The following is a 19,509-nucleotide window of genomic DNA, read 5'->3' as shown; positions in this document are numbered from 1 at the left end:
TCCTCACTTTATTCTGTGCGAAGGGTTTATTCTCACCTGTTGTATAACCTTACCATGATTGGTCTTTATGTTACCTTCAGTCTGCAAATTCCTTGAGGAATAGAATTGATCTGACTCTTTCAGAATCCCTGGTTCTCCATACAACAGGACTAGGCACAGAGTAGTAGTTCCACACAGTGCAACTTGTGAACAGATTACTTTACCTGGTGCAGTGCAAACACAGTTGCAAGCTTAGTTGCTGCGCAATAAACAAGTGCATCTTTTCTTATGTCCAGAAGTGAGTCAGATATTTATAATACATCAGGGAAGATGGTTTACACAGGGAAAAGGTAATGATATCTTCAGCAGGGATGTGACATTTGCCTCTTGACCCTCAAGGAAGGATCTGCCTCTGAGCCCCAGGCTGGGAGCAACCAGTCCAGGTTCCTTTAGAAGCTCCCAGAAGGATAAGCAGGTGCTAGGAGAGCAAATAGTTCCACTGAAGGAAGAGACCCCGCCTGAGTCCTGCTGGCCCAGGGTCCCTGGGGCAGCCTGCTGGCTTCCTGACCCTTTAGCCATTGTGACTTCAATTCCAAGATGTTCTGTTTCCTTTTGTGGCCCAACATCACCCCACTCCCTCCTTCCCTCTGAAGGTCAGGCCAGTGGATCCACCGCAATAGCCAATTTCGCCACCTCCTGGAAGCAAGTGCGATGGACAAGATGGAAACCTGTCTGTCTGTATTGGACTTGTTAAAAACAGGAAATTTTAAGCAGAACTATTTCCTCTGGGCCTGGTTAACCCAAATAGGTTATCTTGGGCTGACTCCATATTTTGAAGTCAGTGTTACCACTGAGATCAAAGAAATTGAGGAGAAAATATCTTCTCAGTAGGCCACAAGGCTGGCTTCTGCTTGTCTAGTAAATCTGGTGTGATTTAAATGGTGCTGAAAACTTCTCACCTGTTTCCCAAATCAAGCATCTCCAATCTAAATTGAGCATTTTTTTCCCTGCACTGAGGTCACTCATAGGACCTGGAGTTGAGACAGTGGTCTTCAGTGGGTGATCCCAAGAGCAAGGGCTTCAGCATCACCTGAGAACATGGTGACAAAGAACATTTCCAGACCCAGGCAGGGATTCGCTGAAGGCTGAAGCAGGAACTCTAGGCTAGGACACCTGGACAGTCTTGGAGGGCCTTGGATTAATTTTTCAATAAGAGGTCCCTCATTTTTACTTTGCTCTTGTGCCCATGAATTACTTACCAGCTCTTGGCTAAGAAATCTTCATTTCAGTCAGCAACTTCCCCCAAGTAGTCCTGATGCATGCACTAAATTAGTTCACTATCTCTCCTAAGATCCCTTTTAAAACATGGGCACTACCAGGAAATTATATCAGCAGCTATATCTCTCCTGGAACACAAGCTGGTCATCATCAGTCCAATTGACTAGTTAACTGGCAAAGAACAGATAAGTCAGTGGGGAGAGTGTTACATGAGGACCAGGTATTGGTGTGAGTGGTGGAAGGCTATCATCACCTGAACAAGGCTTTGAAGAGAAGGAATTTCCCTCATCATGTCATGCTGTTTTGATGAATAGGGGAAAAGGTCATCAGAAGGCTGTTCTGCATAACTCCTGGCCTCGGAAAGCCAAACTAGCACTTTATGAGCCCTGTTCTGTTCCCCCTAGTGTTAGGCCAGCTCACCAGTGTTAACACTGAAGCCCTTTGGGGGAACTATCTCTTAGTCTGAATATTCCTTATGAACTTACATTTAAGGGTACAAAGATAAAAAAAAGAAATAAGAAGTGTCATTACAAAAAAATTCCCTTGATGTTTACTGCCTAGCACTGCTAGTGTCTCTTGCCAAGTAGCCTGTAAATCTAATTGCATTTTATACTCCCTAGAAGAGTATCCATTTGAAAGACTTCTTTTAGTTCAGCGAATATTGACTATGTAAGTGAAAAGATACTTCCAAAATCAAAACCACTTGCTTCGTAACTCAACTGTTGATTGTACTGGATGAATACAGAGTTTTAAAATACATATATGTTTACACTTAAATAATGAACTAGGAGAAGTAGGTCTGGAATGAAGTCTATGGTCTGAGGATTACAAGGCCTAGGGCCTACAAGGTCTTTTATCTGGATCAAGAGTTGAGTCCACATTTTGCAGGTAAGAGAGGCTTACTTAATAGATGAAGATATTCAGAGTAGATAGTTTGGGACAGAGGTTACCCCAGGATGCCCCTAGCAACCAACTCTTCAGCCACTCTGCATGCTTTTGTCAGATAAGTCCCCTCCAAAGCCGTGCTTTGAGATGAATGTGTATTCTCTGCTCCTTTAGCTGAAAAGTGAGGCACCTCAGAACACCAAAGCCTACCTCAGCTCTGAAATTGGGACATGGATCCTCTTCTTCAGCCTAATGGGCCTTTTCATAAAGCCTATTCCTGTGTTTTCCAGGATCTGCCCAACCCTGTCCAGCCTGGAAAGCCCTTTTCTTTTCGATCTCTCACCCAAAAGAGTGAAATCTTGCTTTTTTCATTAGTATTTTCAAACCCTCTTCTCTGAAACCATCATCTGTGATCACCACAAAGAACCCTTCTTTCTCCTCTGACCCCCAGAGCACTTAGATTGCCTTTTCTTGAGTGCCCAGCTACCATGCCCTTGAGTTGTTGGTATTTGTTTTAACTTAGCATCTCTATGTGCTCCATAATTCCCCAGCTAGGCTTTGAGAAATCTAAGGAGAGTGACAGTGTCATGGAGCAGATGAGAGAAAGAATGTACAATTTTTTATACCGTTTGAAGCAGTTTATGTACTTAGTTAATTTTTGTGGTTCAAAGCAATGAAAAGTATTCTTCTCACTTTGCTGATGAGGAAACTGATGCTCAAAGAGGTTGTTACTTAAGGTCATAGCCTAATAGAAGTAATATTTGACTCCAAATGGTTGAATAGGATGACTTCTAGGTTTACCTTTGCGGCTTGCTAGCTTTTGAGCCTTTAACACCTTGGACAAATCGCTTTCCCATTCTAAGCCTCATTGTAAAATGAGACTTGGAATAGTTGCCACTTGGTCCAGTCATTATGAAAACTATAGAATGCTCAGTGTAATACTTATGTGTAGCAATTGCTACAGTGTACACTAGCACTTGTAAGTTCTGTTCCTGCCACTACTATGACTAGTTTATCAGTGATTAGTATTACAGCTGTCAGTACTGGTACCCCAGTTGTCACTACAACCTCAAATCATGTGTCATGGTGCCTATCTAATGTCCACTTTTTAGGTAGATGGTAGATACCTGAACAGCTGGCAGTGTGCATTTACAGAAAAGCCCACCAAATGCCCTCAAGGATCCCAGGCAGACATCAGTGCTGCCAGTCACATGTCTTAACACCACATTCATGCAAGCCACCCAATCCCCTCTCTTTCTAGTTTGCTCTGAAAATGAATCTGAAGCTGAGGCTGACCAGCAGATGGATAATTTGTACCTGAAAGCCTTGGAGGGTTTCATTGCCGTGGTGACCCAAGATGGTGATATGATCTTCCTGTCAGAAAACATCAGCAAGTTCATGGGACTCACCCAGGTGAAATCTTCTCTACCTCCTCAGAAAGGGGAAATATAACAAACAAAAGGGTCAAGGGAGGGAGAAAATAATAAAGACAGGATGGTGAAGATAAATAGGATGAAAGTATGGGTATACATATACGTAAGTATCATACAACCCATTAGTGTTTAAAAAATGAAAGAATAATACTGGGGGAAGTATGGTAAGAAGTTATAGAAAGCATTTAGAAACTTTCCTATAATTAAAAAATTAGTTGAAATTTTAAACAAAGGGAGACAATGTTTCCATTTGGGGGTAGAAATTAGTAGAAAATTGTGGTCAGTGTCTTTTCACTTCTCCCTGCACATGCCCACTTAACGTTCATGATCCTCAGGCTATGCATCAAAAATACATACACTCCCACTCCTTGGAATTGGGTTTGGCATTGCTGCTGGCCATCCAGATTGGCAGTTCTTTCAAGACTAGATTACCAAAATAAACCTCCTGAGTCTGAGTCAAGTCCCTATCACTATCAGTAGCCCTTTGCTACATTTGTATTTCCATGGATCTAACACTGGCCTGGAATTATGAGAAGAATTACCTGATTTGCTGTCTCCAAGACTGGAAGGTAGCTCAGCTTCCTCTTGGATCCTTTCAATTCAGTGTTAGAAATAATGAAGGCTAACCTTGTTTTTGAAACAGGTAGAGCTAACAGGACACAGCATCTTTGATTTCACTCATCCCTGTGACCATGAGGAGATCCGTGAGAACCTGACTCTCAAAAATGGTAAAGTACTGTGGTTTGTCTACCTCCCTCTTGTCCCACCTCTGAAAGAATCTATCTTCCCTTTATCTACAAGCACATGAGACATGGCTCATGAACACAGTGATGCCAGAAAAGAAAAACACCCTGACATCAGTGTGGACATGAAGCCTGAGATGAGGGTGATAAGATTGCAGGCACAAAAAAGATCCAGAACTCAGAAATAGCTTCTGCTGGCCCCATATGATGCCTGATGTCATACTACTAGGGCACACCTTCAGGTCAAGATGCCATCTCTAGGAAGTTTCATCACCTGAGATCAGGCATCTCTGCCAAGTGATACCACCCAAACCAATAACCTCATCATCTGTGACAAAGTGCTCATGGGAGCTGCTGCATTTGTGCGTTGACTGTGTAACAGGACTTATGCAATCCTTTTTATATTCTGTCTCATGTTTTTGTGGGTTCAGTGGGCAGGGATCTTGCTTCATGTGATATCAGCTGGGCTACAGTCATCTGGGATTGGACTAGGCTGAAATTATCAAGGTGTATCACCCACACATCTGGGGCCTGTATTAGGTGACTGACAAGTGGGGTAGCTCTCTCCTTCAGTCTCTCCATTGAATCTCAAAGTGCCCTTTCCATATAGGGCCTTCAGATTAGCCGTATTTGGTGGCAACTCTAGGCTCCCAAAGTGTGAAAGCAGAAGCTGTCAGGAGCCTCCTGAGGTACTGTATTACTTCTGCTTCATTTTGCTGGTTGGAGCAAGCAAGGTTCAGGCTAGCCCTGATTCAGTGTAGGAGGAATCTGCCCAAGAACATGCGTATCAAGAGGCCTGGCTCATTGCAACCACCAATGAGACTTAATACTATAGGAGCTATGACATGGATCTGGGGCATCTGGTGATGGGCAGGTAGATAGAGAATAGATTATTTATTTATTTATTTATTTTATTTTTGCTGCTCCTGAAACTTGAACTCAGGGTCTGGGCACTGTCCCTGAGCTTTCTAGCACTCTACCACTTGAGCCACTCGCACCACTTCTGGAATTTTTTGAGTAGTTTATTGGAGGTAAGAGTCTCACAGGGATTTGTCTTCCTAGGCTGGCTTCAAACTTCAACCCTCAGATCTCAGCCTCTTGCGTAACTTGGATTACAGGTGTGAGCCATTGGTACCCAGCTGAGAGGAAATTATATATAATGTTGTACAGAGGGGTTACAGTTATATGAGTAGGGTAATGAGTACATTTCTTTTTTTTTTTTTTTTGGTCGGTCATGGGGCTTGAACTCTGGGCTTAGGTGCTGTCCCTGTACTCTTCAGTTCAAGGCAAGCGCCCTACCGCTTGAGCCACAGTGCCACTTCCGGTTTTCTAGTGGTTTATTGGAGATAAGAGTCTCACAGATTTTCCTGCTCAGGCTGGCTTTGAACCTCAATCCTCAGATCTCAGTCTCCTGAGTAGCTAGGATTACAGGCGTGAGCCACCAGTGCCCAGCTAATGAGTACATTTCATAGTGAGCATTGTTACCTTAAGGGATTTTTTTAAAGAGGTAGTATACCAGATCTTACCTGTGGGAGTATACAATCAGTGCCCATGGATGGAGACAACCCACACAGGCTATAACTGGGGGCATTTGACAAAAGCCATGAATGGGGATGTTGTCAAGAGGGCTGAAACTTTGGGCAGCAGTTATGCATAATGACCATCAAGATTCTTTCTAAAACCAATCCCTAATCTGAACAGCCCTTGGCCTCATTTAGAGATCCTTTCTAATGTCTCTCTTTTTTCACTGCCATGGGTTTTATGGAGTATATGTTCATTCAAACTGAATAACAGAAGCAGTGGTACAAAGCCTTCAGGCTTTACCCTTGTTACTACACATGCTGAAAAAGCATAGTCTCAGTTTTGATTCTGGTACCTGAACCAAGTACCCCGCTTCTGTGTTCCTTGAGTCTTTCATTGGCTTGCCTCCATCCTTAATGCATATTATCTGTAATTCTTACTTGGGCCTTCACCCAAGTTCCTCTTCTATCCCAACCACTACCCTTGATCTCTTCTCTGAATCCCTCTACCTTCCAAAAAAGGACTCAGCCACCTGGCTCTTAGAGTCCACAGGCTGGGGAGCTTTGGGCTGTGTCTGCTATGTTCCATAGCACTGAGATAGTCTGTGTTCTGTATAATGGCTAGTTCTAGGGAAGGGGCTAACAAGCCTTTGGAAGTACTTTCTAAAGCCAGTGTTGATTCTTTCTTCTGTCCTCCAAAAACTCACTGGTCCTTGAGTTCTTGGTCTCAGTTTAACCACTGATCATAGTCTCAGTTTGACTTTGTGACCCAAACCAAAAACCCACTTTTGTGTTCTTGGAATCTTTCTTTTAAAATTGATGGCATTAGACTAGGCAAGGTCTAGGACCTTCCAGCTTTCAAGTGCTTTGACCCATGGGCAAGTGCCTTCTGCTTATCAAAGTAGAACTTTAGTTCTACTTCTGACTCAGTGAGTCAGAAGATCTCATCGAAGAAGCTTGTCTGTGAGTGGACTTATGATCTAGAAGCAAAGGGTTGTTACTAGTTCCTAGAGGAAGATAAGGCCATGGGTTAGATTATAGAAGGTTTTGAAGGCCAGGGAGAGGGACTTGAACTTTATCCTGCAGTTGGCAGGGAGCTAATAAAGGTTTTTGAGCATGTTCTTTAGTTAGGTAGGGAAAGAATGATCGAATGTCAGAATGGAAAGAATCCAGAGTTTAACAAGTTAGGGGCCAACAATAACAACCCGAACAGCTACAAAGGAGTCTCCTCAACCCTAACTTCTGGGGGCCCCCAAAATACAAATATATTTCTCGTAATGCAAACCCTACCTGTGAAAGTTAAAACTGTAAGAAGCATTATTAAGTGTGTGAGAGAGTTTTTATCAAAATGGAGGAATATTCCCTCCTTACAACAACAGCTTCCAGGTGCTGGTAGCTCATGCCTATAATCCTAGCTACTCAGAAGGTTGAGGTCTGAGGATCACAGTTTGAACACAGCATGGCAGGGAAGTCCGAGACTCTTATCTCCAAGTAATCACCAAAAAAGCCAGAAATACAGCTGTGGTTCAAGCCTTGAGCAAAAAGCTTAGGGATAATACCCAGGCTCTGAGTTCAAGCCCCAGGACTGGCAAAAAAAAAAATCCACAAAAACAAAAAAAAAGCCATCATTCAGTCCAAGTATGCCAAATAAATCAAGCTCTTCTGGAGGTTTAGATGGAGAGGCTTGTGGCTTTTCCTAGAGTGAGGGGGATGACCATTTGAAGTAAGGCTGCAAGTTCTGTGATACTGGTAAGGGGACCAGAGCGCAATGTAATTAATTCTGGTTAAGAGAGCAGCTGATCTACACTGAGTTCATCTTCAAATTGCACCTGCTTACCCAATCCCAGGAAAGTTAAACACAATTTCTGGTTAAATCTAATGGCACATTAGAAGAAATCTAATAATACTTTGTCTTCAGTGTAGTAATTGGGGGTTAAAAAGAGAATGCCAGCTTCCTGGGAGAAAGGTTATATAGAAAAAAAGCAGAGTGCTTCTGAGGACAATTCAAAGCATATACCCCTGCAGTAACTGGCTTCTCCTATATCAAACTCTGGCCTTCCTACTGGAAGACCCTGGGTCTCCTGGGCCCAGAGCAAGTTTCTGAAACCGTGGCCATAGTCACTCACTGCTTTCACTGACTCAAGACCAAACTCTAGGTTCAGGGGGGAAACAAACCCTATAAGCAGCTCCTACCTTCCAGAAGTTCAGGCTCCAGATAAGGAGACAAGCTAGAGGTGAGAAACCATTAGTCCATGGACCACACTGAAGCTCAATCTTCATTGAAGGCTGTAGAGCCTACAAGTACAAACAGTAGGGAAATAGGAAAAATAAGTTGCCCAGAAACCATCAGGCTGGGCCTCTCTTGTGAATGAAAACATAAAATTAATTGGACTGGTTTTCACACTTTTGACCATCCAGGCTCTGGTTTTGGAAAGAAAAGCAAAGATATGTCCACCGACCGGGACTTCTTCATGAGGATGAAGTGCACAGTCACCAACAGAGGCCGAACTGTCAATCTCAAGTCAGCCACATGGAAGGTAGGACAGCATCAGGCTTGGGGTTAGAGTCCCAGGTTGGGCAGGAGGAATGCCTAAAGGCCTGCTCCTTCCCCTATATGTAGCACTCTCAGCCTCCTGTCTGACCTCTGGCCCCACAGGTCTTACACTGCACTGGCCAGGTGAAAGTCTACAACAATTGTCCTCCTCACAGTAGCCTCTGTGGCTACAAGGAGCCTCTGCTCTCCTGCCTCATCATCATGTGTGAGCCCATCCAGCACCCATCCCACATGGACATTCCATTGGACAGCAAGACCTTCCTGAGCCGCCACAGCATGGACATGAAATTCACCTATTGTGATGACAGGTGGGGATCTGAGCATTTAGCATCTGTGCTGAGCAGGGGTGTGTGTGTGTCTGTGTGTCTGTGTGTTTGTGTACCTGTAATGAAGGGATGGGACTGGAGCATGAGTATTGAAAGTCTGTGTGCTTGTATTGTGTTTCATTCTACCAGTTCTCAGAGGTCTTTACCATAATAGTTGATGGTGTCTCAGTGACACAGCTTCAGTCTGTCTGTTCCTCTGTGTGACTATTGTCATCATTGTGCTGTGTACACATTTTTCTACTTATGTCTCAAGGCTCCTGAGAAAATTTCCAGGATGTGCCCTGCCTCAGATGACAAGGGCAAAGAGATTTCTATCAGTATTCTCCATTCAGAGGCCTGCCTAGAGCATAGAGTTTGGGCCTAAATACTGACACATGGTGAGACTAGCTTCTCCTGGTTCTCTTTCATGACTGACTGAGCTTTTCCCTCCATTTTCCCCCTGCTGTATGCAGCTGCATTCTGACCACTGGCTAACCTTGTTTTGAAGCTTTCAGAGGAAGGGAGGTAATTCAGACTCTGCACTCCAACTCTAGGATCACTGGAAATTCTCTGGACACAGTAGGCTAGGCCCTGGGGCAATGTGGCCTAGGTTCAGATCTAGTTGTGCATTAGTGCAGCTGTATAGTGTTAGTTCTTGTTTCTGTTATTACTAATGTTGTCAAGAGACCACCCAAGACCACACAGTCATCTGGGCAGGCATGTCATCTCTAGTTCCAAGTTCAAGTTAAGGGCTAATGTGGTAGAGAAGAAGCTGGGGTTGTCATTGAGTGTCTAAACTACATGACATTACTAACCCCTACATGCTTGCCCCTGGGGTATGAGCCAGATGATTAGAATGTGGAGGAGGACAGTAAGGACAATTATGAGGGGCAGTGGCCAGCATTAGGGAGGGAAGAAGGCCATAAGTAACTGATCTTGGGGGAGGCCCCTCTGGATATACCTTGCTGAGTAGTGTACACCAGATGTGTCCTTCAGGACAGAGCTCATCCACTCTGATCCTACCTTTCTTCAGTATCCAAAGTCAACTCTGTAGCCTCTCTATCTCTGTGCCACTCCCCTCTAAAATTATGTTCTCAGCCTCTTTCATGGAATCAATCATGCATGGTCATGGCTGTCCAAGTACTCAGAAAAGCACAGGACAGCAGCACATGGGAGGTTTCTTGGGAGTATACTTGATGCTGTTATGTTGCTGTTGTTACTTTTGCCCTTGACCATCCTGAGGCAAAATATGCGCACAAACCAAATGAGACAAGAACATTCCTGTAGGCTCAGGGCCCGACAGAGGAAGGAAGGCCACTGGCAAAAAACTGCCTTGTCTTCCTTATCAGCAGGAAACCCCGGAGCCTTAGAACAAGAACTCCTGCCCAGCCTCCCCCAAACCCACCACATCTTTCTGTTTCCTTCATGGCACAGCCCTGCTTTGGGGTAGACATATTTCTGTTCCTCTGATTCTAGACTCACCTAGCATTAGTTGGTAGTATCTTCTTAGAATTGGCTATCACTTGTGGCACAACTTCAGGACTTTGGTAAAAGCGTTGGGAAGGTGGCTCAGTGGTAGAGTGCTTGCCTTGCATGCATGAGGCCCTGGGTTCGATTCCTCAGTGCCACATAAGCAAACAAAAAAAAGCTGGAAGTGGTGCTGTGCCACAAGTGGTAGAGCGCTAGCCTTGAGCTGAAGAGCTGAGGGACAGCGCCCAGGCTCAGAGTTCAGGTCCCAAGACTGACAAAAAAAAAAAAAAAAAGCATTGTGAAACATTTCTGTCCCTCATTTTTTTTGGCGGGGGGAGTGATTGTAGGCCTTGAACTCTGGGTCTGGGCACTGTCCCTCAGCTCTTCAGCTTAAGGCTAGCACTTTATCACTTGAGCCACAGCACCACTTACTGTTTTCTGGTGGTTTATTGGAGATAAGAGTCTTACAGACTTTCCTGTCCGGGTTGGCTTTGAACCCTGATTCTCAGATCTCAGCTTCCTTAGTGGCTAAGATTACAGGCATGAGCCACCAGCGCCTGGCTCTGTCTCCCATTTTCAACATCATTATAGCCCAAACCTCGGGTTCTGAGCAATTTTCTAAGTTGAAAAAGCAGCTATAGTCTCATGGGGAGAGGTAGTCATGAATGAAGGCTTTTATCCTGGAACTTTGACAGTTGTCAGAATGGCTGTCACCATCATAATCATGAGGACACAAAGATGATGGTGATGACTAGAGAAATAGGAGTTCTTGTTCATGTCATGGTCATTTACCAGGTGCAGTCCTTGTGTCCTTGATGTACACCTCTTTCAGTAGTATGCTGAGATGACTTGGGAAGTTGCAACACATGATCCACATGTCACTGGTTTTGACAGGAAGTGGTGCTCAGGACACGCTGGCCATGTAGCCTGAGAGCAGCTGCAAGTGTTGTGGGTGATGGAAGCTAGAATTGGCCCCTGTGGGTGAGACATACCCATCATGGGACTCCACCATACAAGCAAAGTCCTGTTATCCTTGAAAAACTATAGCAAAAAGGATGTTTTTTATAATTGTTTTTAAAAGCTTAAGATTTTGATTTTTATAAAAGTGAAGGAAAAACTCACTTTGGAAAGCAAAATTCAATGTTAATCTGTTTCCTCATTGTCTTGATTTGAATGAGTTTTAGATAATTTTCTGAAAGCATGTGGATAAAAGAAAACAGGGAGGGCAGATGAAATTGGACATCTAAAAGTGGTTGAAAAGAAAATGGACACAGGCAGAGGAGAGACACTATACTGACTTTTTGGTTTAAGACTGGCAGCCAAGTATATAATACTGACAGCATGGAGGAGGGAGATATTGCTTATAGGTTTTGCAGGTCACGCTGCATTTGCAGCAAGGAATTTGATTATATGACCCCTACTAGAATTCAGTGATTCTGGAGAAATGGATGTGAATGTACATAAACACACAGAATGCTGTGCCACACAGAAGTTGTGCTTAAGCAATTAGCAGATTAGTGAACAAGGGCACAGACACAGCTTAGTTATGAAGTGACTATTTTAAGTCTTTAATCCCTAAGGGTTATTTCTCAATTGCTCCGTGAGGACTTGGGTTTGTGGGTTTGGTTTTTTTTTGAGGGGTGGGGGAGTTTGAAGGCTTACTTTCATTCTTTGTATTGGGAATTGGACACACACACACACACACACACACCTTTAGTGTACTGTTCTTAATAGTGTTCTGAGATATCCTTCAAACCAGTGCCTACATGGGATAGCTAATAAGAAGTGGAATCAATAGGTCTTCCCATTTTAATCAGAGAATTTATTTGGTTTAATAATACCTAATACAAAACAGACTACAAAAGCCAGAAATAATATGAAGCAACTAAGGCAATAGAATCCACAAAATCACTTTTGAGGCAGTTTGATAGTTTTTTAACCCTTACATCAAACACAGTACAGATTTTTAAATACAATATAGTTTCAGAAAGTTAAAATCAAAGAAAGAAGGAAGGGAGGAAGGGAAGGGAGGACAGAGAAAATAGAAAGGAGGATAAAAAACAGAAATAAGAGAGATTTTCAGAGTCTATAATCAATGAATCTGAAAACCCATTCTGATACATTTAAAATTGAATACAGAAATGTAGATAGTTCAAAAATATTTATCTTCCCTTAAAAGAGTCATCAGATTATTTAAGGCCCTCTATTAATTATTTGAGTCATTATGTTTTTAAAAGTGTATAATGATTTATATGTTAGTTACATTTGTGTATACATGTTAGGTAGCCTTTCTCTGAAATACTTGTTACTAAAGGTATTTCAGATTTCCAAGGATTTTTGGTTTTTGAAACACAGATTCTATACTCAACCAGATTCTACTCTGAGCACTGCTATCCTGAAACTCTAAAAGCCAAAGTACTCTGAAATCTGAAACTTTTTGAATATAACATTGGCACATTTTGGATGTCAGATTCTCACACTAGGCATGTTCAAATCTGTTTATACTTCACTGTTGTAGCTTGTGACCAAGGGAGAAAAGTTGGGTAGCTATGTTAAAAGAATGTATAAGTGATGATCTTCTCTACCTATGACTCAAACATAGGCATAATACTCCCGCTTCATAAAATACTAAGTAGTTCATGAACTGTTGTTTATTGGGCCCCTGGCTAACTAATAATCCTGTGCCAAATACAATTATATCAAAGAAGTAAAGAGAAGATTGTTGATCTCAAAGAGTTTAGGGTCTGAGACACAAGCAGCTTAATGAAACTATAATGATACGAAATAAAATATTCCATTCTCCCAAAAAGGAAAACAAAAATTGTTCCCAAATAGTTTAACTTTAAAATAGGTGGTTTTAAATTCATGTGGAGGTGCCATCTAGTGACAAAAGAGAGTAACTGACAGGTGTGAGGCCATCAAGACTAACGTCTAACTGGCTTGTACCACCACTTGACTTTATGACTTCTATGAGTCTTTCTGTATCTTAGAAATAAAGTACAAAATCAAATTATGTGGATAGGGCATCATGGGGAAAAGAGAAATCAGTATCAAAATTACAGTCAAAATTTAAAATTAAGCCAGGTGATGGTGGCTCCTACCTATAATCCTAGCTATTCAGGAGTCTGAGATTTGAGGATGGAGGTTCAAAGCCAACCAGGAAGGAAACTCTGTGAGACTCTTATTTCCAATTAAATCACAGGAAAAGCCAGAAGTAGTGCTATGGCTCGAGTGATAGAATGCTAACCTTGAATAACCAGGAGTAAAAGAGCTCAGGGATAGCACACAGGCCCAGAGTTCAAGCCTCAGGATGGGAGGAGGGGGGGAGAATTTGAAAAGAGGATAATTTAATCTTTGCAGATAAAAAAACAAGGACAACCATCTTTTGCCAATGAATTGAATGAATTTAGGATGTAATAAAAACTAATATTTGCAGTTCAGCAAGTTAAGATTGCTGAATTCCAAATTCTATACCTAAAATGTATGGTAAATTCATTTTAATCAAAGATTTTGAGAATAGTAAAGATGGTCAAAGGAAGGGCCATAAAGAGATTATCAATGAAGAAAATTATAGAGATGTGAGTTGTGAAACATACATATATCAACACAACCAGAAGGTATTTTGAAGTCTTAAGAATAAATTAGACTGATTTCCAGCAAATAAATAGTAAAATACTGTACTCTTTATTGTATAGTAAGCAAATTTAGTAAGTTTTTTTTTTCATCTTTTTAGTGGAGGGGTGCCATCTTTAAACTTGCAATCTTTCAGGAGGACAGAAATATATACATTTTCTTTGTGTATATAGACTATTCTAAATATTTTTCCTGACCTATATTAGCCTTTTTCTATACATCCTAATTAAGAGAAAAGATAGTGTTTCTTTATATCCTTGAGTAAGGAGGAACTTTAATGTGCTGATCACTTCCTTCTACTCAGATGACAATTTCTGGAAATCACCCCAACAATATCTGAGTATGTGGGAAATGCTCATGTGTTCTCTTGTCTTGTTTGCACTGCTCAAAAAATTCCCTCCAAAATTTTTTTTACTATGTCTATTCTCTTTGGAACTTATTTCAAAGTTTAATAGACTTCACAATTCAAAAACTGTTCTATGTGATCTGCTTCACCCTTACTATAGCTCAGGCACATTTTCTCTTACTGATACAGGTTTTGGATAATGATGGACAAAGCTAGTTGAATAGGTCTCCAAAACTGGGTCATATTTGCAGAAAATCCAAGACATAAGACTGTATTTTAAATAAGTAAAACCTGAATAAAATAAAAACAACAAGGTATTGGAATCTGAGTTTATGAATTGTCTATATAATATATATTTAAGGAAATGAGAAGTCAAAGCTTATTAGCATGTTTAGGAACCAGTATGCGTGAATCAAGAATTGCCAGAAGGGTTGAAGGAAAGAGATGACTTTAGTATAAGTTTTACTTTTTAGAAAACAAGTAAATGCTAACAAACTTCTTAAAACTTGCATTCTTGCTGAGATCTGAGGATCTAGGTTCAAAGCCAGTCCAGGGAAGGAAAGTCAATGAGACTCTTTAATTAATCACCAAAAAGCTGAAAGTGGCTCAAGTGGTAGACTGCTAACCTGGAGTTTAAAAAAAGCTCAAGGACAGCACTCAGACCCTGAGATTAAGCCCCAGGGCTCACACAAAAACAAAAGAAAACAGAAAATCAAACCTTGCAAACCTCTGCCTCCCCATAAATAATTTAAATGTTCTTTGTGTTGTTGTTGTTAGTCGTGGGGGTTAAACTCTGGGCCTGGGTGCTGCCCCTCAGCTCTTCAGCTCAAGGCTAGCGCTCTACCACTTGAGCCACAGCACCACTTCCCCAAGTTTATTGGAGATAAGAATCTCACAGACTTTCCTCCACAGGCTGGCTTTGAACCATGACTTCATATCTCAGCCTCCTAAGTAGCTAGGATTACAGGTGCCAGGCTTAAATGTTCTTTAATCATCATACTTACATGATTAATTTACTTAGCAAATACGATACTCTTGTAGAAAATAGAGGTACAATCTGCATTCAGACATTCCTTGTCCGGAGGAAGTAGAGTATGAAGTCACACTGGCACATCCTATGGCAGCCCATGGTGAGAAGAACAAACCAGGGGCTGGGAAGGTAGCTCAGTGGTAGAGCGCTTGCCTTGCATGCATGAGGCCCTGGGTTCAATTCCTCAGCACCACATAAGTAAAAAGAAAAAAGCCGGAAGTGGTGCTGTGACTCAAGTGGTAGAGCGTTAGCCTTGAGCTGAAGAGCTGAGGGACAGCACCCAGGCCCCACGACCGGACCACCCCCCCTCCAAAAAAAAAAAAGAACAAACCATCATAGGAATGGGACTGCTTTCTCCTGCCTCTTGAAGGGACAGCCTTTAACTCTAGATAGTGGCTTTTGAACAGATTCTAAGCATTAAAATAACGAGCAATTAAGGGCAATGAATAACTCTATTCACATTTCACAGGCACATCTCACTCTGAAGTCCAAAGTCAGAGACCTGGCCTACACACTTGCTTGGGAAAACACTAACTTCAAAACTTAACAAGCGGGTGGGAGGGAGGGGGGAGGCTGGGAAGGGAGGTGAAGGGTAAACAAAGGAGGAGGCTGCAATGCTTGGTAAGAAATGTATGCATTATCCTGCCCATGTAATTGTAACCCCTCTGTACAGTATGTTCTCAAATAAAATAAAATTAAATTTAAAAAAAAAAAAAAAAAAAAACTTAACAAGCCATTTCCCCCCCTAGGTTTTCTACTTTCTCTTGTCCTTCAACATCTACTTCTGTGTAGCTGCCTCTATATCTTCTCTTACTTTGTCTTGGACCTACTGCTTTTTCTACTTTATTCTCATAGGATATCCTCTGTTGTCCTCCCTTTTGAAATTGGGTAAATTAGGTTTCTTTTACAAAGTTTCTCTCTCCTTTAAAACAGAAGAGCCCTACCAAGTTATACTTTAAATTTATAGGTGATTCTGATGGTTTTTTCCCCCACTGAGTCAAGGATCCTTAATTAGAAAGAAATGGTTTCTCTCCCCCCTCCCTGATGGACGAAAAGGAGGCAACTCTTATCAGCTCTGTTGGCTGGTCCAGAGCTTGGGGAAGGGAGTAGGGAAGACCCTGTGTGCTATAGTAGCTGACCCTATAAACAAGTGTGGTTCATTAACCTCCCTGCCGGCGTCAGCATGCCTGCAGATGGAGGCCAGTGACCATTAGCTTTAAGATGGGGTTTCCTGGCTTTGTGAAGTTTGACAACTCAAATGTTCTTCAATTGTGTTTGGGTTATGTGTATTTCCCAGTTTTTATGGTAGTCTGTTTAAAGGAATGAAGGAGACATTAAATATTTATATTAGTTGACAAGATAAATGAAAGCTGCTAGTGGGAAGATATCTAGCAATTCCAAAATCTATGTTTGTTTGTCCACTTCCAAAACATGTCCATTGTGTGCCTTTGAACAGATGATACATTAATTAGATTAAAAAAATCTTATTATGAGGCTGATTATAATATTTACTTGTAACATTTTCATTTAAAGATCCTAATCTTGAAAGGAAATTTAATTCCTTCAGGAAATACAATCATATCTTCCTAGAATGCCTGTAGATGCATTATTGAGAGTCTCTAGAAAATTCTTGGCCTGCCCAGAAGTGAAAGCAAGTTTATCTATCAAAGCAGTGAGCCTGAAAATGGCCAACTTGTTAACAGAGCCACTGGTACAGTTCTGATGCCCAGGCTAAGACTGAAATGTGTTTGACCCACAGAAAAATGATATGATATGGTACAGGGCCAACCCTGTTCCGTCACCTTCTTCTCTGCCAAACTGAACCTCAGCTAAGGCACTATTAGGTGCTGACCCCAGTGTCGTGCTACAGGGAATAGGTTCATGGCCAATGAGCTCAGGGACAAGTGAAGGGGAAAATCCTCCCACTATGATACCAGCTGGCTGATACAAGTGGCTACTAGCCTTTTGCTGAAAAAAAAAAATCTCCCTAGGGCTGAATCAGCAAAGACATAAGCCTCCTGGCTTTGACCCAGGCTTTAAACTCCAGAGTCTCAAACAGGTAGGAACCTCACCTCTTCTTTGCTCACTATAGTACAATATATAGACTAGAGAAAGGCTGGATTGAGGATTATGAGTTGATGGAGGTTATATGTGTGTGTATGAATACACACAGAATGCAATTTGGCAAGTATACTCAAGGAAGAAAAGTAGATCATTAGCATTCAGGTTCCTTGGTAGTGCTGAGATAGATAGGTCTCTAGTTTAACCTGAGATCCAGAAAAATCTACTGCTCAGATACTCTAAGCTCCAATTATAGAATAGGCAAAAGTGAAGCCCTGAGTTCAAGGGCTGACAGCCTAGGATGTGAGAAGACAAATACTTCTTCATTTGTAACACTGCATGCCCTTTGGGATTTCATTAGCAAGGCAGTAGTGAAGGCGGAAGGAATCGAAGAGGGTTTGTGGAAAATGAGACTTCAAGCTAGCTCTACAAGAGTTAGAGCTTTGAGGAGCTGGGAGGCTGGGAGGCCTGGCTGTAGGAGTGAGTTTGGTGTAAAGCAAAGAGGTATATGGATTGGGTACCAGGGAAGAGGATGTGTGACATGTTGTAGGTTAGCTCAAGATCAGATTGCCTGGAAATAGAGACTTGGTTTCTGGAGGGAAACTGGGCAATTAGCCCTTGATTGTGACTGTCAATACTGAGCCAGGGCTGTGGCAGGATGGAGGCAGTACTTTATGAGGGCATAGTCTGACAATTGTGTACAAAGTTATTCCATTTAGAAGAGATTTAAGAGCAGAGAGAATAAGCCAAGCAGTTAGTGTTTCTGCTTTCTGCACCTGCCTCTTGTCTGTATTGTTAACCCCAGCATGGGCACAGCAAGAGGCATATGCTGTAATAATGAGCCTCCAGTGTCTATTCTAACTTGAGATAGAGTAGGTAAAGAAGACAATAAACTCATGAAGATGATGGCAGAGATAATGAAGAATAACATTAGGTCTGATGTGGAGTAGTCTCACTGTGGTGGTTCTTAAGCAGGGTTTGTTTGTTCCAATGCATCCATCACAGAGCAAAGGTCCTAAGGAATTGGGTGTTCTTCCTGGCTCTCCACACTTGCCTTTTCCCTGCCTACTTCTCGTTCAAACTAGCCATCTTTACCAAACAAAGTCAGTGGCAATCAGGATAGCCTTGTCCTATCCTGGCATAGCTTCCTGCGTACCAAAGAAGACTGTGATGTTTCTCCCTAAGTATCCCCTACTTTCCCTTCTTTTCTGAGATGGGGACGAATGAGTAAAAACTGCCATGGAAGACACATGTGATATCTGAGGGCACCTGAGGTCATGAAGTCATGATGGCAACCTGAGAAGAAGCATCCAGGAAGCAAAGCTTTAGCATAGATGGCTTACACTACCGGGCTCCTTCTCACTCTACTGTCTCTTCACTTGAGCCATAGAATTGCCACTTCTCGCTGGGTACCGCTGTCTTGTAGAATGAGTTTGAACTAATAATGAAGAGGCCTAGGTTTTTTCTCTTGTTCTGCTCCTAGGCACTTGTGTGTCTACACAGCTACAGGCATTTGGTTTGGGCTGTGTAAACCCCTTGTAGTGGTTCTAGGAGAGCAAGCATGTGTGTGCAGTAGGGTAGGGGTCGGGGAAGGGACCATGGCAATTGAGGTGGATCCAAATTGTTTGGAGACTGAGTAAATGGTGTGGTCAAGAGGTCTAGATTGTGTTAATTTGAGTGTTATAAATTTATTTCTTTTCTGGGTTTAATTTCTTCAAGTTCCTGTGTTCATTTCTCTTTGTGTGACATGGTTATTTTCTTTAAATTCAGAATCACAGAACTGATTGGTTACCACCCAGAGGAACTACTTGGCCGCTCAGCCTATGAGTTCTACCATGCACTGGACTCAGAGAACATGACCAAAAGCCACCAGAACTGTAAGTTCCAGGAGTATCTCATGGGCATCTTCATTTTCATGAAATCTAGCCTCCCGTGGAAGGCTATACCAGATTGCCACCATATTTTTATGGGGGAGGGTACCAAAAAGGGTACACTTTCTGCCTGGATTGGTGTCAAACCAGGATTATAGATGGGGCCTACCCCTCTAGTTCAGAGCAGCCATCTCAGGTGGTAGCTAAAACAAGCTTTCAAGATAGAGAACCAAAGCTGCCACCAACGTTTCAGACCAATTAAGAAAACAACCCTTCCACTAGGTCCAGTTTGGAGACAATAGGCTGGGCAGTATGTCAGTCCCACAGTCTACCTCTCCTAAGCCCTCTTGTATAGCCAACAATCTATACTGTCCTCTGGGACAATCCTGTGGAGAATAATA

General features: G+C 42.2%; 1 protein-coding gene across 2 annotated transcripts in view; it reads left to right on the top strand.

Annotated features, from left to right (window-relative positions):
• The window catches only part of Epas1 (endothelial PAS domain protein 1), a 90,552-nt gene that overhangs the window by 54,410 nt on the left and 16,633 nt on the right, over positions 1-19,509 (top strand). For both annotated transcript variants that reach the window (XM_042675560.1, XM_042675559.1), the window contains 5 exons: positions 3,404-3,555; positions 4,219-4,303; positions 8,257-8,375; positions 8,495-8,700; positions 19,008-19,114. In XM_042675560.1, the coding sequence (XP_042531494.1) occupies positions 3,404-3,555; positions 4,219-4,303; positions 8,257-8,375; positions 8,495-8,700; positions 19,008-19,114 (669 nt within the window). The remainder of the gene's footprint in view (positions 1-3,403; positions 3,556-4,218; positions 4,304-8,256; positions 8,376-8,494; positions 8,701-19,007; positions 19,115-19,509) is intronic.

The sequence above is a fragment of the Dipodomys spectabilis genome, unplaced genomic scaffold (genome assembly GCF_019054845.1).
Source record: "Dipodomys spectabilis isolate Male_0828 unplaced genomic scaffold, ASM1905484v1 ptg000026l, whole genome shotgun sequence".
Lineage (NCBI taxonomy): Eukaryota > Metazoa > Chordata > Mammalia > Rodentia > Heteromyidae > Dipodomys > Dipodomys spectabilis.
Note: the sequence above shows the minus strand (reverse complement) of the source record. Positions and strands in the feature narration are given on the sequence as shown.